The sequence below is a fragment of the Rhopalosiphum padi genome, chromosome 2, assembly GCF_020882245.1.
Source record: "Rhopalosiphum padi isolate XX-2018 chromosome 2, ASM2088224v1, whole genome shotgun sequence".
NCBI classification, from domain to species: Eukaryota; Metazoa; Arthropoda; class Insecta; order Hemiptera; family Aphididae; genus Rhopalosiphum; species Rhopalosiphum padi.
Genome location: NC_083598.1, coordinates 69,921,137 through 69,938,021, shown reverse-complemented (window position 1 = coordinate 69,938,021; position 16,885 = coordinate 69,921,137). Strand labels below are relative to the sequence as shown.

The window sequence follows — 16,885 nt, the reverse complement described above, 5'->3', positions numbered from 1 at the left end:
ATATTTAATGCGAAATTTTTTTGGAAAAACATGTTGACTATTAAGAGAAAATAAATAACTAACAGCTGCTATTATAAAATGTTAAATAATTTTTAAAATAGAGGCTGACAAATCATTTTTGCTCAAATTAATTTTCCGTGTGCAATATTTGCATGACATCACTAATGACTTAAAATTTAACACAATATGTTTTATATTGATTTAATTAATGTCAAAAACACTTGAAGTCTAACAAACAGCTGAATGATTATCGATATTTTTTTATTTTTATTAGTTTATATTATTTTTTCTATTTCTACAGTCACGCGCGTAATTTTAATTTTGTAAAGAACCATCATAAATCTAATAATTGTTTAAAAAATGAATGAAGGTATCTTTCTTATTGTTACTTGAATTAAATCATGTTTAGTTTGTTTCCTTATGAATTTAATATGATTATATTATTTACTTCCATAATAAAACGGTATAAACATTTTTAATTTATAACATTTAATTATAATATTCTAATCAAATTGATATCTTTTTTAATATCAAGAATTATTTATCATATTTAACTATACAATAAACATGGTAATTTTAATTTAACCTTGCACAATACAATTTAATAAGCAACTAAATTCCAGTTTAGAAAAATGCCGAAATCAATATAAGAAATAATACGTAAAATACATAAAAAAAATTTATTAGAACAAATTATAGTTATTCCTATTTTGATTAAATGTATAGCGTAAAAATGTTTCAAAGTAAAATATAATTTTCAAACAATTTTTTAAATATTCAAATAATCAATAATCAATATAAAGTATAATAATAAATAATAATTTAACAAAAAAGATTAATCCTAAGAAGAAATAATTTGCGAAATAAAATTTTCATAAAGCGTAAATATTTTTTTTAAAGTATTGACTATACAATTTTTAATAAATTGCAAGATAAATCTATAAACAAAAATGAAACTTAATCTTATTTCAAGGTATCGGTATGACTATAAACATTATCGATTTTTAATTCAAATAATTACGATACTCACAAAAAATAATACCTATTTTCATTTTGGGAAATTTAAAATGCGCAATAAATGTTTATCGTCTAAGAGCATCTAACAAATATTAAGTTGACGAAATCACTATGAATTCATTATAAACATAAATTTCTAGTAATATATATTCAGTGTTTGTTACCACCATAAACGCAACTGATACAGCCAACTCTATAAGCATGACCCGTCCAATTAGTGACACCTGAAAATCCCAACTATTACTGTGAGTTAGTCGTCTGACTCACTTGTCATCAGTGATGAAAGATGATTTTGTGTAATAACTATTCTAATTAAATAAGTTCAACAATAAATAATATTAAATGGGTTATACGTGAAAACAAAATGCTACTTTATTCAAATATTTTAAAGTATAAAAATATGAATATAAAATATATCTACATAACTGTTAAAAAGCTTTTGAAATTTAATTTAAAATGGAAAATAATACACAATACACACATATCATAAGATGTAGAATAGTAATATTTTTAATAATTTCAAAACCTGAAAATAAAACTACACAGCATATAGTATGGATTTCGTGTTTTAAAATATTTAAATCCCAATTCATAATATTAATAGTGAACTATCTAACCTTAAAATATATTTATAATTTTGATAATATATTAAAACAAATTTAAGATACATTTTTGAAAACGCGAAAAACATGAATGAATCCTTTGAAATTCTCAAAACACATAGTTTATTATAGTTACTAAGTATTACTAAAAATATAAAATTAGCACAATAATTTCATTTAATTATGCAATTTTTAATATTATTCAGTTATTATATATTATAATAATTGTATTTATTAAACGCAACTTTATGATATACATACTATGTATTACATAGTTACAATAAATTATGATAGAATCACAATAACTATTAATACGATATTTTAAGTAGCTAACACATTTACTAAAAAATACTAAATTACTAATTTTTAATGTAAAAATAATCTAGGACATTTTATAAAGTAGTCTTATATTTAATAGTAATTATAAAATTTCAAAAATACTTCTAATTATTTCTAAATTATTGTGTATTCACGTAAGTCTTGTAATTAAATTAACCAGACGTAATTATTAAAAGCATTATACAAGCATGCATAGTAAATAAGGGGTCTTAAAGTACTGAAATTCGATTGTACCTTATAATGAAGTGGAGTGTTCATGTAAGATTGAAAATAATAACAATTTATACATATATTATGGCAGAAGACGTAATTTTATATCCACCATAATAATCACATGAATTTAAAATTACTGTTATTCTTTATTTTTATATAGGTAACCTTTTCTTGTTAAGCTTAAAACGTATGTGTGAAAATACAAATATTTACTGAGTATATAATTATAGTACACAATGAGCTGACATTTTAAATTTATTTACTTTCAATAATTCACAATGACTTACTTGGATGTGTGTGAACTGTTTCATTTAATTTAAGTTCACATTCTGATCTCAAATGATTTTGAAACTCTGCAGAAATCCCCGTTGGACTTTCTGTAGTCATTTTATGTATTAAGATCAAACCAATTCATACGTAAACCATTCTTCAATTAGAGCAACTGCAAAAATACAAAATAAATTTCTTTAAAATGTTGTTTAAGATACTTAAGTAGATGCAAATATTTTAACAAAAATTGTATATACATCAACATAATTATTTGTTTGTTACATAAACCAATGCATCATATTATTATCTATTTATTTTATCAAAAAATCTATGTATACTAATACCATAATAATAAACGTAAATTCTGACTAAACTTAAAATTTATATCAGAAAGGTAAAACCTAAAAGTTTCATTTTGGTAAAAATGTCCATAAAAAAAATGGCCAAGAAAAATATTTTATGTACAAAACATATAATATTATAAAAATATTTCATTTTGACCACGCAAAGTTTATTAGGTTTTCAATATACACCCCCCCCCCTAGAAATTAGTTAGTGATCATTGGTATAGTAAGTAAACGAGTAGAGGCACACTGTCATCACCCTGTGCGGAAAACAACCAGAGACCACTGCAGTAAAAATCAAAAATAGCTCAAATAAATGAGTAAAAATGTTATCGCGTGCAGCAAATTCTAATACTAGAGCATTTGGTGAAAAGTATCATAGTTTATTCATTTTTGAGATATAAAAAACAAAATGTATTTTATCGAATACTGATTTTGCGTGAAAATTCTCGTTTTCCTTAATGTTTTTATATTTGTGTACTGGAACTTTTGACCCTCAAAAGTACCAACTAAATTCAATTTTCAACCTAAAATCTGTCTCAAAGTTGAAAATATAATTTTTAGTGCCTCGAAAAATAAATCAAAATATATTATTTTAAAATCAATACATTCATATTTCCGCTCAGAATTCAAAATATTATCTAGTGATAAGTATCAAATCACAGAACAATCTACTGACTACCTACATTAAATAAGGTATTTTTAAATTTTTAATAACTTTGAACATATGAATATGAATATCTATAAATAATAATAAAATAAACATAATATAGATACGTTAAAAGTTAAGTAAGCATATTATGTATCAGTGCAATTTTTAATAACAAATATAAAAATACCAAATTTATACTTAACACATTATTTAATGATATAGTTTAAGTGAACAAAGAACCGTTCATATACTTATATTAATTCAAATTAATTAAAGTTTAACTTTTTAAGAGAGATATGACATATTTATATAATTTAAATTTAAAAATGTTTTACCTTATAGACGACAAAAAGTTCCAAATAACTAAATCTCTTTAATAGAATAAAATATTTTAAATGTTTGTTTTTACGTATTTTATTTGATTATTAACCGTATAATCAATTAGAACACTAAAGCAAACTCTATCACATACATAATAAAGTAAATGAAGCCACTGTAAGCAAGAGTAAATTTGTTAACTGAAAACTATATTATTTACGTATTAGCAGTCAATACTGGTCACGTCGACCTTAAAGATAGATTATTTTTACAATTAAAATAATTAGATTAAATTAATTATTTTCATTAGAAAATTGAGTAAGATAATTATGGCTCTAAATTTGGTAACTACATTTTATTCATGATGAAATAATTAATCTTTGACGTTCGCCACTGATATGACACCTTCAGAACACTTGTCAAAATTAAGTGCTCATTGTTAGAAGTTAGTGACACATCACCGAAAGTGCGGTCGTGTTTTTCGAATAAGCTAAAAATAGTAATTATTTTGAATTAAGTGCGAGAGGTCCAGTAGTAAAGATGATTAATTTAAGTTCAAATCATAACCGCTTAAGATATTATCCCAGTAATACAAAAATTAAATACTTACCTATTATCTAATAAAACAAAACGATATATATATTTCATGATGGTCTTCCACAATTATTTTAAGGTAACTTTCTGTTGTTGAAAATAAAAAAAAATATTCTATATTTATGTATATTTACAATTGGAGGGCAACAAGTCATAAAGTAGTATTGCCAAAATTAGAGTTCTTTAAATAATGTTTTTTTTTTTTGTTTTAACTTATAGCTCATAAAGTACTACATCTTACTATTTTAGATTTATTTCTTTGAATAAAACATACTGCATTTTACTAAGTTTTAAAAGAACATTTAAATTTATTTTTGTTATAAATGTGTTTTCGGTCATTTAAAAAAATCAAAGAATTAACAAAAACTTAATTTTGTTAGATAAAAAAAAAAAATCATTTTTTTATTAATTTCTAGATAAGTAAATAATTAAAATAAATTAATTTAATATTCAAGTTTATTAAACTATATATGTCAATAAAGTCGTACATAAAAATTGATTAGGTACATAACATTTCATCACTTATCTACGTATAATATCATATATACATATTTGGTTTTAAACTAATTTTTACTTTTTTCCATTATAGAAATATTTTTAACGAAAAAAAATTGACATAAGATTAAATAAATAATCAAATCGTTATAAATCTATGTAGTTTTTTGGCAATATTTTCCTATGTAATTTCAATCTCCTTCGTAAGGTAACAGTCTTTATTTAATTTATAATAGTATGTATCAAAATTGTCTCCATAAAATGAAATAGTTTTTGGTAAAACTTACTTACTAACTAGATGTTCTGTGATGTTAAAGCGATTTAATAGTATAATAATGTGCTAATGTGCATACATACGCAAGACTCTAATTAGATAACACAAATGACGAAAACTATAGTTTACTTAAAATAATAAACTTTAATATTTTCATAAGTATTTGTTTGCTTGTAAAACTAATATTATTTCTTATTACATAAAACTGTGTATTTAAAAAAAATATACAACTGAATATTAAGTATATTATACTATATACGTACATATATTTTTAAATATTTTTTAACAGAACTATGAATAATTTAGGTTATTCATAATTTTTTGTTCATTAATATACGGTGATACGCATTTTTAACGTGGGGAATGATACGTAATGTGACAATATTAATATGATACGTTTGTTAAACAATTAAATGGAATAATAAACTCCTTATAAGACAATTGAATATCCAATTGAATACCTCGTTTACGAAAAACGATGCGTTATGATGTATTAAAATACATAATTGAAATTAGTACGTGATGACCAGAACAGCTAAGCTATACTTTTTAGATTAAATGTATATAATAATATATTATATTCTAAAATTAAATTGATACCATTATAAATTATAATAACAAAAATAAATATCTCACCATACTTTTAATTCGAGTCAATCTTTTACTTAATTTGTATTAAGGTCATAATAAAAAGTACCACGTTATGACTTGTTGCCCATATTAATCTTTTTACAACATACCTATGTACTTATATTTATTTTAAATACACCTACACAGTTCTTAATATTTGATTTTGAGGTCGTTCGTGTAGTAATAATATTAAAATACAAGTTATTTGAGATTTAAAAATCTTAGGTTATATAATATACTAATTCTATTTTCAGAATTTTGAACTGTTTATATTTACTTATTGTTCTAGTTTATTTAATAGCAAACGTGTACATTGGCGGTCAACGACTTGAATTTCAATGCGTATATCTACAATTCTAAACCCAAACAAAAAATAATTAATTCATTCCTTTTCCTACTTTTTTTTCGTTGTGCATATTGCTTTATTTATGATTTTAATCACATTGCAAATTTTTAAGATAATATTTGTACAATTTAATAGACATATATTGTAATATATAAGATAGCTTAAACATTATCTAATTATTAAATTATCTAAAAATAACTAAGTGTCGGTTGTATCTAAATATACATACATATACAGTGTACACATAATACACGAACTTTACTCCTTCATTACTTGTATTTTAATTTAATTTTTTTGTTTGTAAATAACTTATCTTTAAGCTGTAACAAACTTATAAAATACCTATACAAAATTTGAAAAACAATTAAGATGTATTTTAATAAAATGTATGTTATATTTTATTACCTAATAAATAATTTATATTTAAATAAAAAATAACAATATTTTTTGGAGAACCACAAAAACAATCCCTTCGGTATAGCCTGTTATTTGTATATGAATAAGGTAAACTGATTTTAAAACAAGAAACGGGAGTCAACTCTACATAGTTACCGTGGTTACTGACATTAAGTTAATGAACCGTGACCTGCCGGATAAGAGGCAGCAATTACAAATAAAGATACCAACCAAGAAATGAGCCAAGTATAAGTGACAGACCAGACGTATAGTTTGCAATACTAGAAATGCATCATTTCTAAGTTTGTTTTACCAAAAGTTTAATACGTAAATAGGTCCCATTCACAATGTGCACGGTTATTCACCGTGCAAGCTAATCCTTTTTTCTTCTATAATACAAATCTAATTTTTGGAGATTTTACATACTTCAGGATCATATTATCAGATCCTTGTAATAATAAGTACTACTTAAGAAGTACTCCGTGGAGATACAAACTTAATGTTCAAATTAGTTATAATTTTTTATTATGTTATATTGAGACCAAGCATGTCAAACACGCGGCCCATGACTTATTTTACATGGCCACAGCCACATTGAAAAATAATATCAAATGCAACCTAAATCAAAAAATAATAAAAGTAATAAACATATAATACATTATATATTGATATTTTTATACGTTTCAAATATATGAAAAGAAGAATGAATACAAATTTTATATTTTTAATTTTTTAATTTTGTATGGAAAATTTGCATAGGAAAACTTTTTCATTTTCGTAAAACAAACAGGGTGTGCAGTTCTAATATTTCTTTAGTGCAAGCTCTAGTACTGTCAACGCTATAATCGAAATCTATATCACTGAATAAGAACAAACAAACATACGCACGTCTAGTCCAGGCAGTCAACAGGATACATATAGTAAAAATATGGTCATAATGAATATAAAGCCGTGATTTTATGTTGTAAAATAAATAAACATGATCTGAAAAATAAAAAAACTATGCAATATTTTACAATCATAGGTAAATATTTATTTTTACTTTTTGGCCCTCTGTTAATAATGTCTATCAATGGTCCTGTCAGTCGTACAACTGTGATTTTTATGCACTTCAATGATTTTATTCAAATCTTTGAGGAAATTAGTAAATGTTGGGTAATCTACATTAAAATTGTTCAGTTAATATTTTTTACGAATACATACACTTTACACATGAAACTTTATAGACTTGTATTCTTGCAAAAAAATTTTGTTAAAAACAAAAGGTTTTTGTTCAAATTAACCCATTGTAATTGTACACAACTAATTGATTTATTGGTAATAGTTCATTCATCAAAATGTTAACTAATTGTTAAATGTAATTAAGTTTACTTTTAATCCAAACGAGACATCCTCTAATCAACCATAATATTATGTAATAACGAAATTAATTACGACAAACGCTATATAAATATTTCATGGATGCATTGTATTATTTGTATTAAGGTGTGTTATATTTTGGATGAACCAAATACTATATGAGGGTTGGTTGATGTAACCTCGTCTATAATATTTCAATCTATCGTTGTAGTCTGTTTATTATGGGTATTATAAATATATATATATATTATGTTACTAATATCTTCTTTATTTACAAATTAATTCACAATGCAATTAAATCGATTCGACTTAAAAATAAATTACAGAAAAGATGCTATTTTATTAATATAAGACTAAATTAAAATTATATTTTATTAACAAGTAATCAAATACTGAACTTTGTACTCTGAACTCAACATTTTTTAATGAGGAAATTCATTTGAAGTAATTCAATTATAAAAATTGTAATCGGTATCAATTTAATAATCAGTATTTTCACAAAAACCAATGATCACTTAAAGGAATATTAAAAATAACGTTTATATGAAATTAAATTATTATTCATCTAAAGGTACTATATAACACAAGAAAATAAGCATAGATAAATTATGATTAGTAAATAACGTTTTTGGAGATAAACGTTTATTATCAAATTAATAACTATTATGTGTGTTTTTTAGTTGTGTACATAATTTCATTTAATATTCCTTAATATTATAACTCTTAAGAAAATATATTTGTATTTATTGTTTATTTTCTAGTCCAATAACCAAGTAAGAAAACCATAGTAAAATTGTAAATATCGGTTAACAGATTACTTCTATAGCCTTAATATCCATAAATTACATAAAATTATTATAACGCAAATAAAGATTAGATATTTAATAATGTCATAGAATCTAATCAATAGTTCTTTCAGTGTTTAAACTTAGTAGATAAAAAAATAAAATAAAATAGGTACATAGGTACGCATTAAAGAATTTACTACCTCACTTTTTTCAAACATTTATTGGAGGTAGTCATTGGTTTACTTATATGTATAATTAAATAAAAAAAAAATTTCAAGATCATTGAAGTTATTTATCAAACTATTAATTAGGATTTAATACTACTCTAAATGCAAGAAGTTATCAAACTGTTCTTACACAGCAACTTTAAACATGTACTAGTAGCTGCAGCTTTCCACAAACCTTAATGTCCTGATCACTTCGCAATAAACTATTTGAATATTATGTCAATTTAATGACTGATCATTAGATAAAAGTTACAAACAAATCCTTATGACTCTAAATAAGGCGACATTTGAAAGTGATATACCGTAATAAGTGATGTGGGTATTGAAAACTACCAACTAAGCAAGAAATATAACCATTTTGACACATTCAACAACAATTTATTTTGCAACATACTAATTTACAAACCAACCAAGTTTAAATTGAATAGAAAGTCATTCATTTAGACAAATATCGAATGGCCTACATCACAATCAATAAAATGGATGAAAAATATCGGTTCAATGAAACATACCGGCCCTTGAAACAAATGCGATCATTAATAAATATTTTATCACAAACTATGTTGAATAAACATTTATATAAAATGTATTTTTTTCTTTTATTACTTACAATATTGCAAAAATGTATTTTAAAAACTATACTTTTTCTTTTACCTAAATTAAATAGAAAATTTATCATATAATGCATATAATTATACTATCTTTAACTGAGTTATGTTTATGTTTCAATATGTATAAATTAAATATGATAAAATATTACTATTACAAGTAAACCACACAGATCAATATCATAGTTTTTATACAAGTGTGTAGCTATTTTGTTTTTATTTTTTGTAAATATCATAGGTGTGAAGTTACGAATTACATATTTTAATGTTTTACAAAAGTTGTTCACACTGGATTTATCCTCCATAATAATATTCCAAAAGTTCGATCAACGTTTGAAACAAAGAAAAGTTTCTACGCCAAACACATGGTATTTGGTATTTATGAAAGAAAAATAGAAAGATCTGTTAACGTCTTGCTGTAGCGTGAAATCTGCAATCGATTGAAATATATGCAACTACAATAAAATAAGAATATTACACCAATCATCGTTACTTATTATTGATAACCAAAAACAAGAAATAAAAAAGGTCAATTTTTCAAGAAATAAAACTTTTTTATGTCGGTATAAAATATATAAAAGAAAATAAACCATCAGTCAATCGTACATAGTTTTATTAAATTAAATAAAAAATAAAATAAGATATCGTAGCATATAATAATATTATAAAGGTGCATATTCCATGGTGTTATAATATTCAAACATAGGTACAGTATAAAATAGTTAATATGATGTATTTTTTTTTATTAAGCAAAAAGTTAAAATTTCAACGATTATCAAAAAATATTATTAATATCAGGTTAAAAGTTATTTGGAATAAAAAAAAACCACTTGTATCATATAATGTGAACACATCAATTATCAATAGTACCATTGCAACTATCGTTAAGTCCATTTTCGTATTAATTTTTTCCGTATAAAAGTATATTTTAAACAGTTATACAATTCTCATGATGCCTAAAAGGAAGCCAAAACAGATTCTTTCCAATAGTACAATCCTTTCTATTTTAACATCAACCTTTTTTTGTAGCTCAATTTTTACCACATAACACAATGATAAAATCAGTTATTTTCTGTTTGGTAACTTATATAAAATAAAAAACCCGGATAATTCTCATTTACATCAAACCTTATTATTATTTACAAATGTTTACGGAAACTTATTAATACTCTTAATAAAATATTAATAAATGTAAAAATAAAATAAGATTAAGGCATAAGAAAAAACACCAATTTATTAAATAATGAATAACCAAATAACATAGGTATAATACCAATCTCAAAAACCTAAGACTAATAATTCCTTAAAATGTAATTCAAATATTTGTGATATTTTAATGCTTTTAAATAATAATATAATTGAAATATATGTATATTTATTGAAATTTGGAATTTACATTCAATAATTTATTTAAGTGTATTTCAATAAAAATTGTAGTAATCATTCAAATGTAAACTACCGATTGGTTTATTATTATTATTATTATTAGTATATATTTTATTTTAAATTAATCATTTAAAAAATATTTCTGATAGATTTCCGAACCATTATTTCTTATAATAATTAATAGGAAAAGTTTTCAGGAAACTTAAAAGTTTAAGTATCAGTCAGCTTACTTTTATCAAATGACTATTTAAACACGAAAGAAAATATTTTTACAATTTTAATACAAACAACAAAAATCTAATAGGTAATAACAAAATATATATCACTCTACGTTAAACGATATAAGTTAAAAATTATAACTGAAATATTTTATCTGAACAGTGACCATATTATAGATTCATAGTGGACTGATTATTACAGCGGTGTCAGTGTGTGGATATATATATTTTTTTTAATGTATCATCACGTTTGTGGGCAGAAAAACAATTAAATATTCAATATTAGTTGTACTATAAGTTGGTGTAGAGGGGGGGGAGTGATTTAATATCCCAAGACATTTCTTAACAATTTGGAAAAATTGACAGCGCAATACATAACAATATGAAATATACAAATACCGAAAAATAGAATGCATTAATACCCTAAGTTTATTTATTGAAATGTTTGAAATATTTTCTATGCATGTCAGTTTTAATACTAACAAACAAAATTAATGTATATATCGTAATTGTAATTAAATAAAAAAAAGCTTTTAATAAAATTTGATTATTTAATATTTTAATACCTTATAAATAATGTTCAGTCTTTTTTTTTTTTTTTTTTAAAAAGTCCTTTTGTTTACAAAAAAAATATTATAATATATCAATTATATTAATGGTGATAGTAAAATAATCGTAATAAATACATTTGAGAGGAACAATAATATAATTAACAACAAAGCAGTCAAGTAGTAAAAAAAAAACAACAAAAAAAAGATAGGTATAAAAATTTGTATAACTTAATATTTAAGTTTAAAATGTCAGTTTAAGTAATAACATAAATTAAATTATATTGCAAAAATATAGAAGATATTATACACAAGTAATATTAACTAAAAAGGAGCAAAGGCGAAAAAAATAAGAATCTTGAATCGGAAAAGACAGTCAAACAGTATAATACAATATTTTAATCGAGGGTTGAATAGAGCATTGTTAGAAGTTATTTCTTTAAAAAAATATCAAACTATGATATTACTTATCTAAGCTAGAACAAAGGACAAAGTTTTTTTTTATAGCTTTTTATATAACTTTCCAATGTTTTAAAACATATAAAATATAGAAAAATGTGAGCAGTTCCTACGAATACGCCCTAATATGCAGGTCAAATATAATCATATGTGCATCTATATTACAGTTATTACACTTCCACAGTCACAAACTATTTTTCATTATATAAAACAAAGAGTTTGGAACTAAAAACATTTTTCCTGTTTGAATTTCAAATACCAGTGTTGATTTTTTTGCAAATTTGATTTCGTTTTCGATTATTATCATTGATTTTTCTATTTTCAGTTTCGATGTTATTTTTGAGTTTTAACAGTATTAATGCCTGTTTTAAGCCCATTGACCATTATAGTGAGCAAAACATTGATAAAAACCACTGAAAAGTTTATAATATTAAATAACATGTTACTTAGACAATTAAAAATGTAATTAAAATAAAATCAACAAAAACAAGAAAAACATAACATATGCTGTGGTTGACATACAATTTAAATATAAACAAATCACTAAAACTTAAGAGAAACTTAAACTACTACCTAGTTCAACTACTGATTTAGTTGTAATACGTTTAATGCGTTTTGAAAATATATCAGTATAGTTTAGTTAAACCAAAAGTTTTGAACATACCAATAACAGGAACGAGAGTCAAAACGTGTGTCAAACTTAAGGTTCTATATCTATGCAAAAAAAAACTTATATGGAAAATTGGAAAAAATCAATTGTTTCTTGAGAGTAGGTTTATATTACTTTTAATAAACTTATTTAGACATATACAGCTAGAGTGCCTTACAATGTTTGTTTTAGACAATAACTTTTTTCTCACTTATTTTATTGAAAATTATTTGTGTATGTATAGTGACATTTTATACAACCAATGTATTTTAAGTCCGAAAAAAGAAATGGATGAAGTTTTTTCAAAAAAATAAAAATGCAACCATTTTTTTTTTATATATTAGGGAAATGTATCTAATTCAATCAGCTTGTAAACAAATATTTACAATATTATTAATTATTTTAATTTAAACTAATGTTTAAAGTAGTAATTTATATTTAATTAAGTTTCTACTGATTAAACATAAAAAAAAAAAAATGTGTTACGATTTTAGTCGTCGATATTATGAACAAAATAAATAATATACTATATTATACTGTAGAAGAACCTAATAATAAAAAATAATATAGAAAAATATATTTCTTACAACTATTGTTTAAAAATTACAACTATGCTGTGTTATTAATAAAATCAAAATAACATTTTAACAAGCATATTTTGATAGCCAAATAATAATACGTATACAATATTTTGATTACAAAGTACATATGGATACTTTAAATATATTTAAATAATTAATTTTATTTTGCTAAAAGATTACACACTCGTACTTTTTATTTGATAAAAGTCAACACCTTCTAAAAAAAAATAAACTTTTTTAATACTTAAAACAATTTCATTGAAAATAAAGGTTTTTGTATGACTAAAGAGTAAAGACAATACTTTTAGAATATTCAGTATTTAAATAATACCTTTCTTCTGAACACTGCGTGTATAACCATATTCAAATTTAAAGGATGGGATTCAAAAACAATTGAAATAAGATAGAAAATAAAAGAACTAACGCTTAATTTCTTCTCTTCAGAAAATCGTTAATGAACAATGGTTGGTATAATAATTTACCTTATATTCAGAGAAAAATAGTTTATGGTGAAGTATATTCTCTCTAAAAGGCTAAATAAACTAGATAATAATCATTTTGACCATTGATCAAATGTGTCGTCTAAATGAAATATTTTTCAAAATATTCTACAGTTATAAGTACATATTTTATATTTTTAGTAATTACTAATTATTGTTTTTTTTTCTTAGTAGCATATTTAACATGTGTAAAATATAAATATTTTATGTTATCAAAACAGAACAGAGATATTCGATATCCAATTCAATCGTTCTAATTTAATCGTAATTAATTTCTTTTGTAACAATTTAACGAATCTCTAAAGATAGGGATGATGCCTTCAAAATCCAAAACAGTAAGCAAAAACTTTTGAATGAGTAAAAACCCATTAAACAATAAATTAAAGGAATTGGAAAAATATAAATAAAATTACACAACAATTTAAAATAACTCATGATTTTTTTTTCAAATATTATACATTTTACTATTTAAATTATTAATAATTTCCCGATGGGTGCTACTATTTATTTTATTCAATAATTGAAGAAGAAAAATATGTTTAACGTAATAACAATTACGTTAAACATGTTATACGTAAGTATTTTATATTTAACACTCGATAAATCTGTTAAATTCACAATAATTTTAATTATAATTCTTTAATTACGATTATGCAAACCCAAATATACTCAGTAATAATCACTAATATTTACCATGAGTAATATGCACCTAATATTGAATACAATCGTGGTACCTACTCGTATTTAGAAATACCCATATTTAAAAAAATATATATGCAGTTCAACTATAAATTGTATTTGATTTTCATAATGTACTAATTTATCTTATTCTATAATTATCCTATGTAACCCTATAGTATTACACTAATTATTTCTGTATTTTTATACAAACGTCTCTTAAATTCTAAAGAATAATATGTATAATCATTGCATTTTACATATTTATTCGAATAGACAATGTACCTACTTAATTATAGTTTGGGTAATTAACCAAATGTGTATAATTAAATGGGTGACGATTAACATCATATCATATTCCATTACAGATGATTCTTATATTTAAAATACACAACAAAGAGAGGATTATTTATCGAATTACAAATGTTTGGTCCGAATAGGAATAGTAATAGAATAAATTGTAGAATTGTTTTAATTATGAAAGGGGTTTATTAAATAACTAAAAATAGCGCTATACGGTAAAACAATCATTCTATATTTTTTCCAATATAAATCTTATCATTTACTCTATTTATATATATATTCACTATTGATAGCATCCAATCAAGTATTTCATTAATCTGCTCAATAACTCATTGACCATACATTAGCTGATTTGTTCATTGGTCCATTAGGATTCAAGAAGATACCCTTAAAACTAGAATGAATTGAGTTAAATAGACTTCAGTCAATTGTTCACAATTAAAAGACACTCTTTTAAAAATAAACCTTTAAGACCATGTTAAATTGGTATACAACTAGTGAAATAAAAATTACTGTTTTTAAATAGTAATGATTTGAAAATATTTCTAAATCTGAAAGCTTATTTCTTTATACAAATCATATTGTATTCATTACTTATAGTAACGAATATAAATAATAATGCAATTATATTATTGTTTTCGAATAATATACTACACGTTTAAAAAAATACATTGATATTACGTTTAATATTATTCAACTGTTTCTAAAAATTAGTGGAGAAATTATAATGACTTGATATATTTATCAAGCATGAAGTAAGTATAATAAGTACATTATAAAGATCCGAAGTTATAAACATATCAAATTTATATTTTTAAATTCTAATCTTTTAGATTTATTGTATCGTACTTGTAAAGAAATACAAAAACCTGTATACTTTTTAAATATAAGCAATAGGCCTAATATATATTAGGCAATACGTGTATCCAAGATAATAACCTGAATCAGATTCTTTATTATTATCGTAGTAAACTGTGTTAGAAAACGAATTTTTCATTGTTTATAGCTAGTTGATAGTTAAAAGTATAAACTTTTAAACATAATTAATTATTAGTAATAATGAAATATATATATTATTGATGTGATGTTTTATAATACAGTAAATTAAAACTATAGTCCCTATATGCCAATAACGAGTAAATTATAGCCAATTTAGGGAATTACATGTAAAAAAAAAAAAAATACAAATAACAATAATTAAGAAATACGGTTTTAAAGTTTAGTTCATACTTGCTAATAATGCTAACACATCAAGATTCCACTTCATCGTTCGCAAAAACAATTTATTTTGGTTAATAAAGTAAATAATTTTAAACCTTATTCACTTATTAGTCAATACTATTGTAATACTAAGATATTTAAAACTTGAATAGTTTGCATTTTAATTGAAAAATTGACGGTTTTCAAATTTTTAAAGTGTAAATTATTTTATTCCGTATGTAGGTACGCGAGTAATATTGTAGAGTAAAACACAAATTATTGACCTCTAAAGAAAAATATATTTTGATTAGTAAGAAGTAATAATAAACATTAAGCACATACTAGATAACCAGCTCAATAATAATATAATAGCTCCACCCATATTATGATATGAATTTTAAATTCCTGACAATAGATGCCGCATGTGTATATTTAATTTATGATAATAATTTTATAATTATATAACATTTATAAATATTTTCAATGCGATATTTCTTAATAGAAATAAAAATAAATAAAAAATAATTCTTAAAATATTTTTATAGTTATTTCTTATAAAATAAAATTTACTCATTTATATATTTTAAGCTCTAAACATGGATAAATTATTATGATGTTAGTATCTAGTTATTTGTGCATGAATGGATAATTGAACGTCTGATATTATGTATACCTAACACGTTCAAAAATCTAAATATTCGTAAAATAAAACTAAAATTAATTTTAATAGTATAACTTATTGAATTTGTGATAAAAAATAAAAATAATATGATCGTTTTACTTCGTCGTAAACAGTTGTTAACAATACAAATTGGAACGTACGTGAGTTTTAAATATCCACCACTCGTCAATTTTATCAACCAGTGACCGATGTGTGTACACACAATACAC

General features: G+C 23.0%; 1 protein-coding gene across 5 annotated transcripts in view; it reads right to left on the bottom strand.

Moving 5' to 3' along the window:
- LOC132922193 (calcitonin gene-related peptide type 1 receptor) overlaps positions 1–16,885 on the bottom strand; it is a 145,893-nt gene that overhangs the window by 112,409 nt on the left and 16,599 nt on the right. For 3 of the 5 annotated variants that reach the window (XM_060985564.1, XM_060985568.1, XM_060985567.1), the window contains exon 2: positions 2,459–2,613. In XM_060985564.1, coding sequence (XP_060841547.1) covers positions 2,459–2,558 — 100 coding nt within the window. In that variant the 5' untranslated portion in view covers positions 2,559–2,613. Of the gene's footprint in view, positions 1–2,458; positions 2,614–3,772; positions 3,930–16,024; positions 16,237–16,885 lie in introns of those variants that run through there. The other 2 variants (XM_060985565.1, XM_060985566.1) reach the window with 2 other exon arrangements.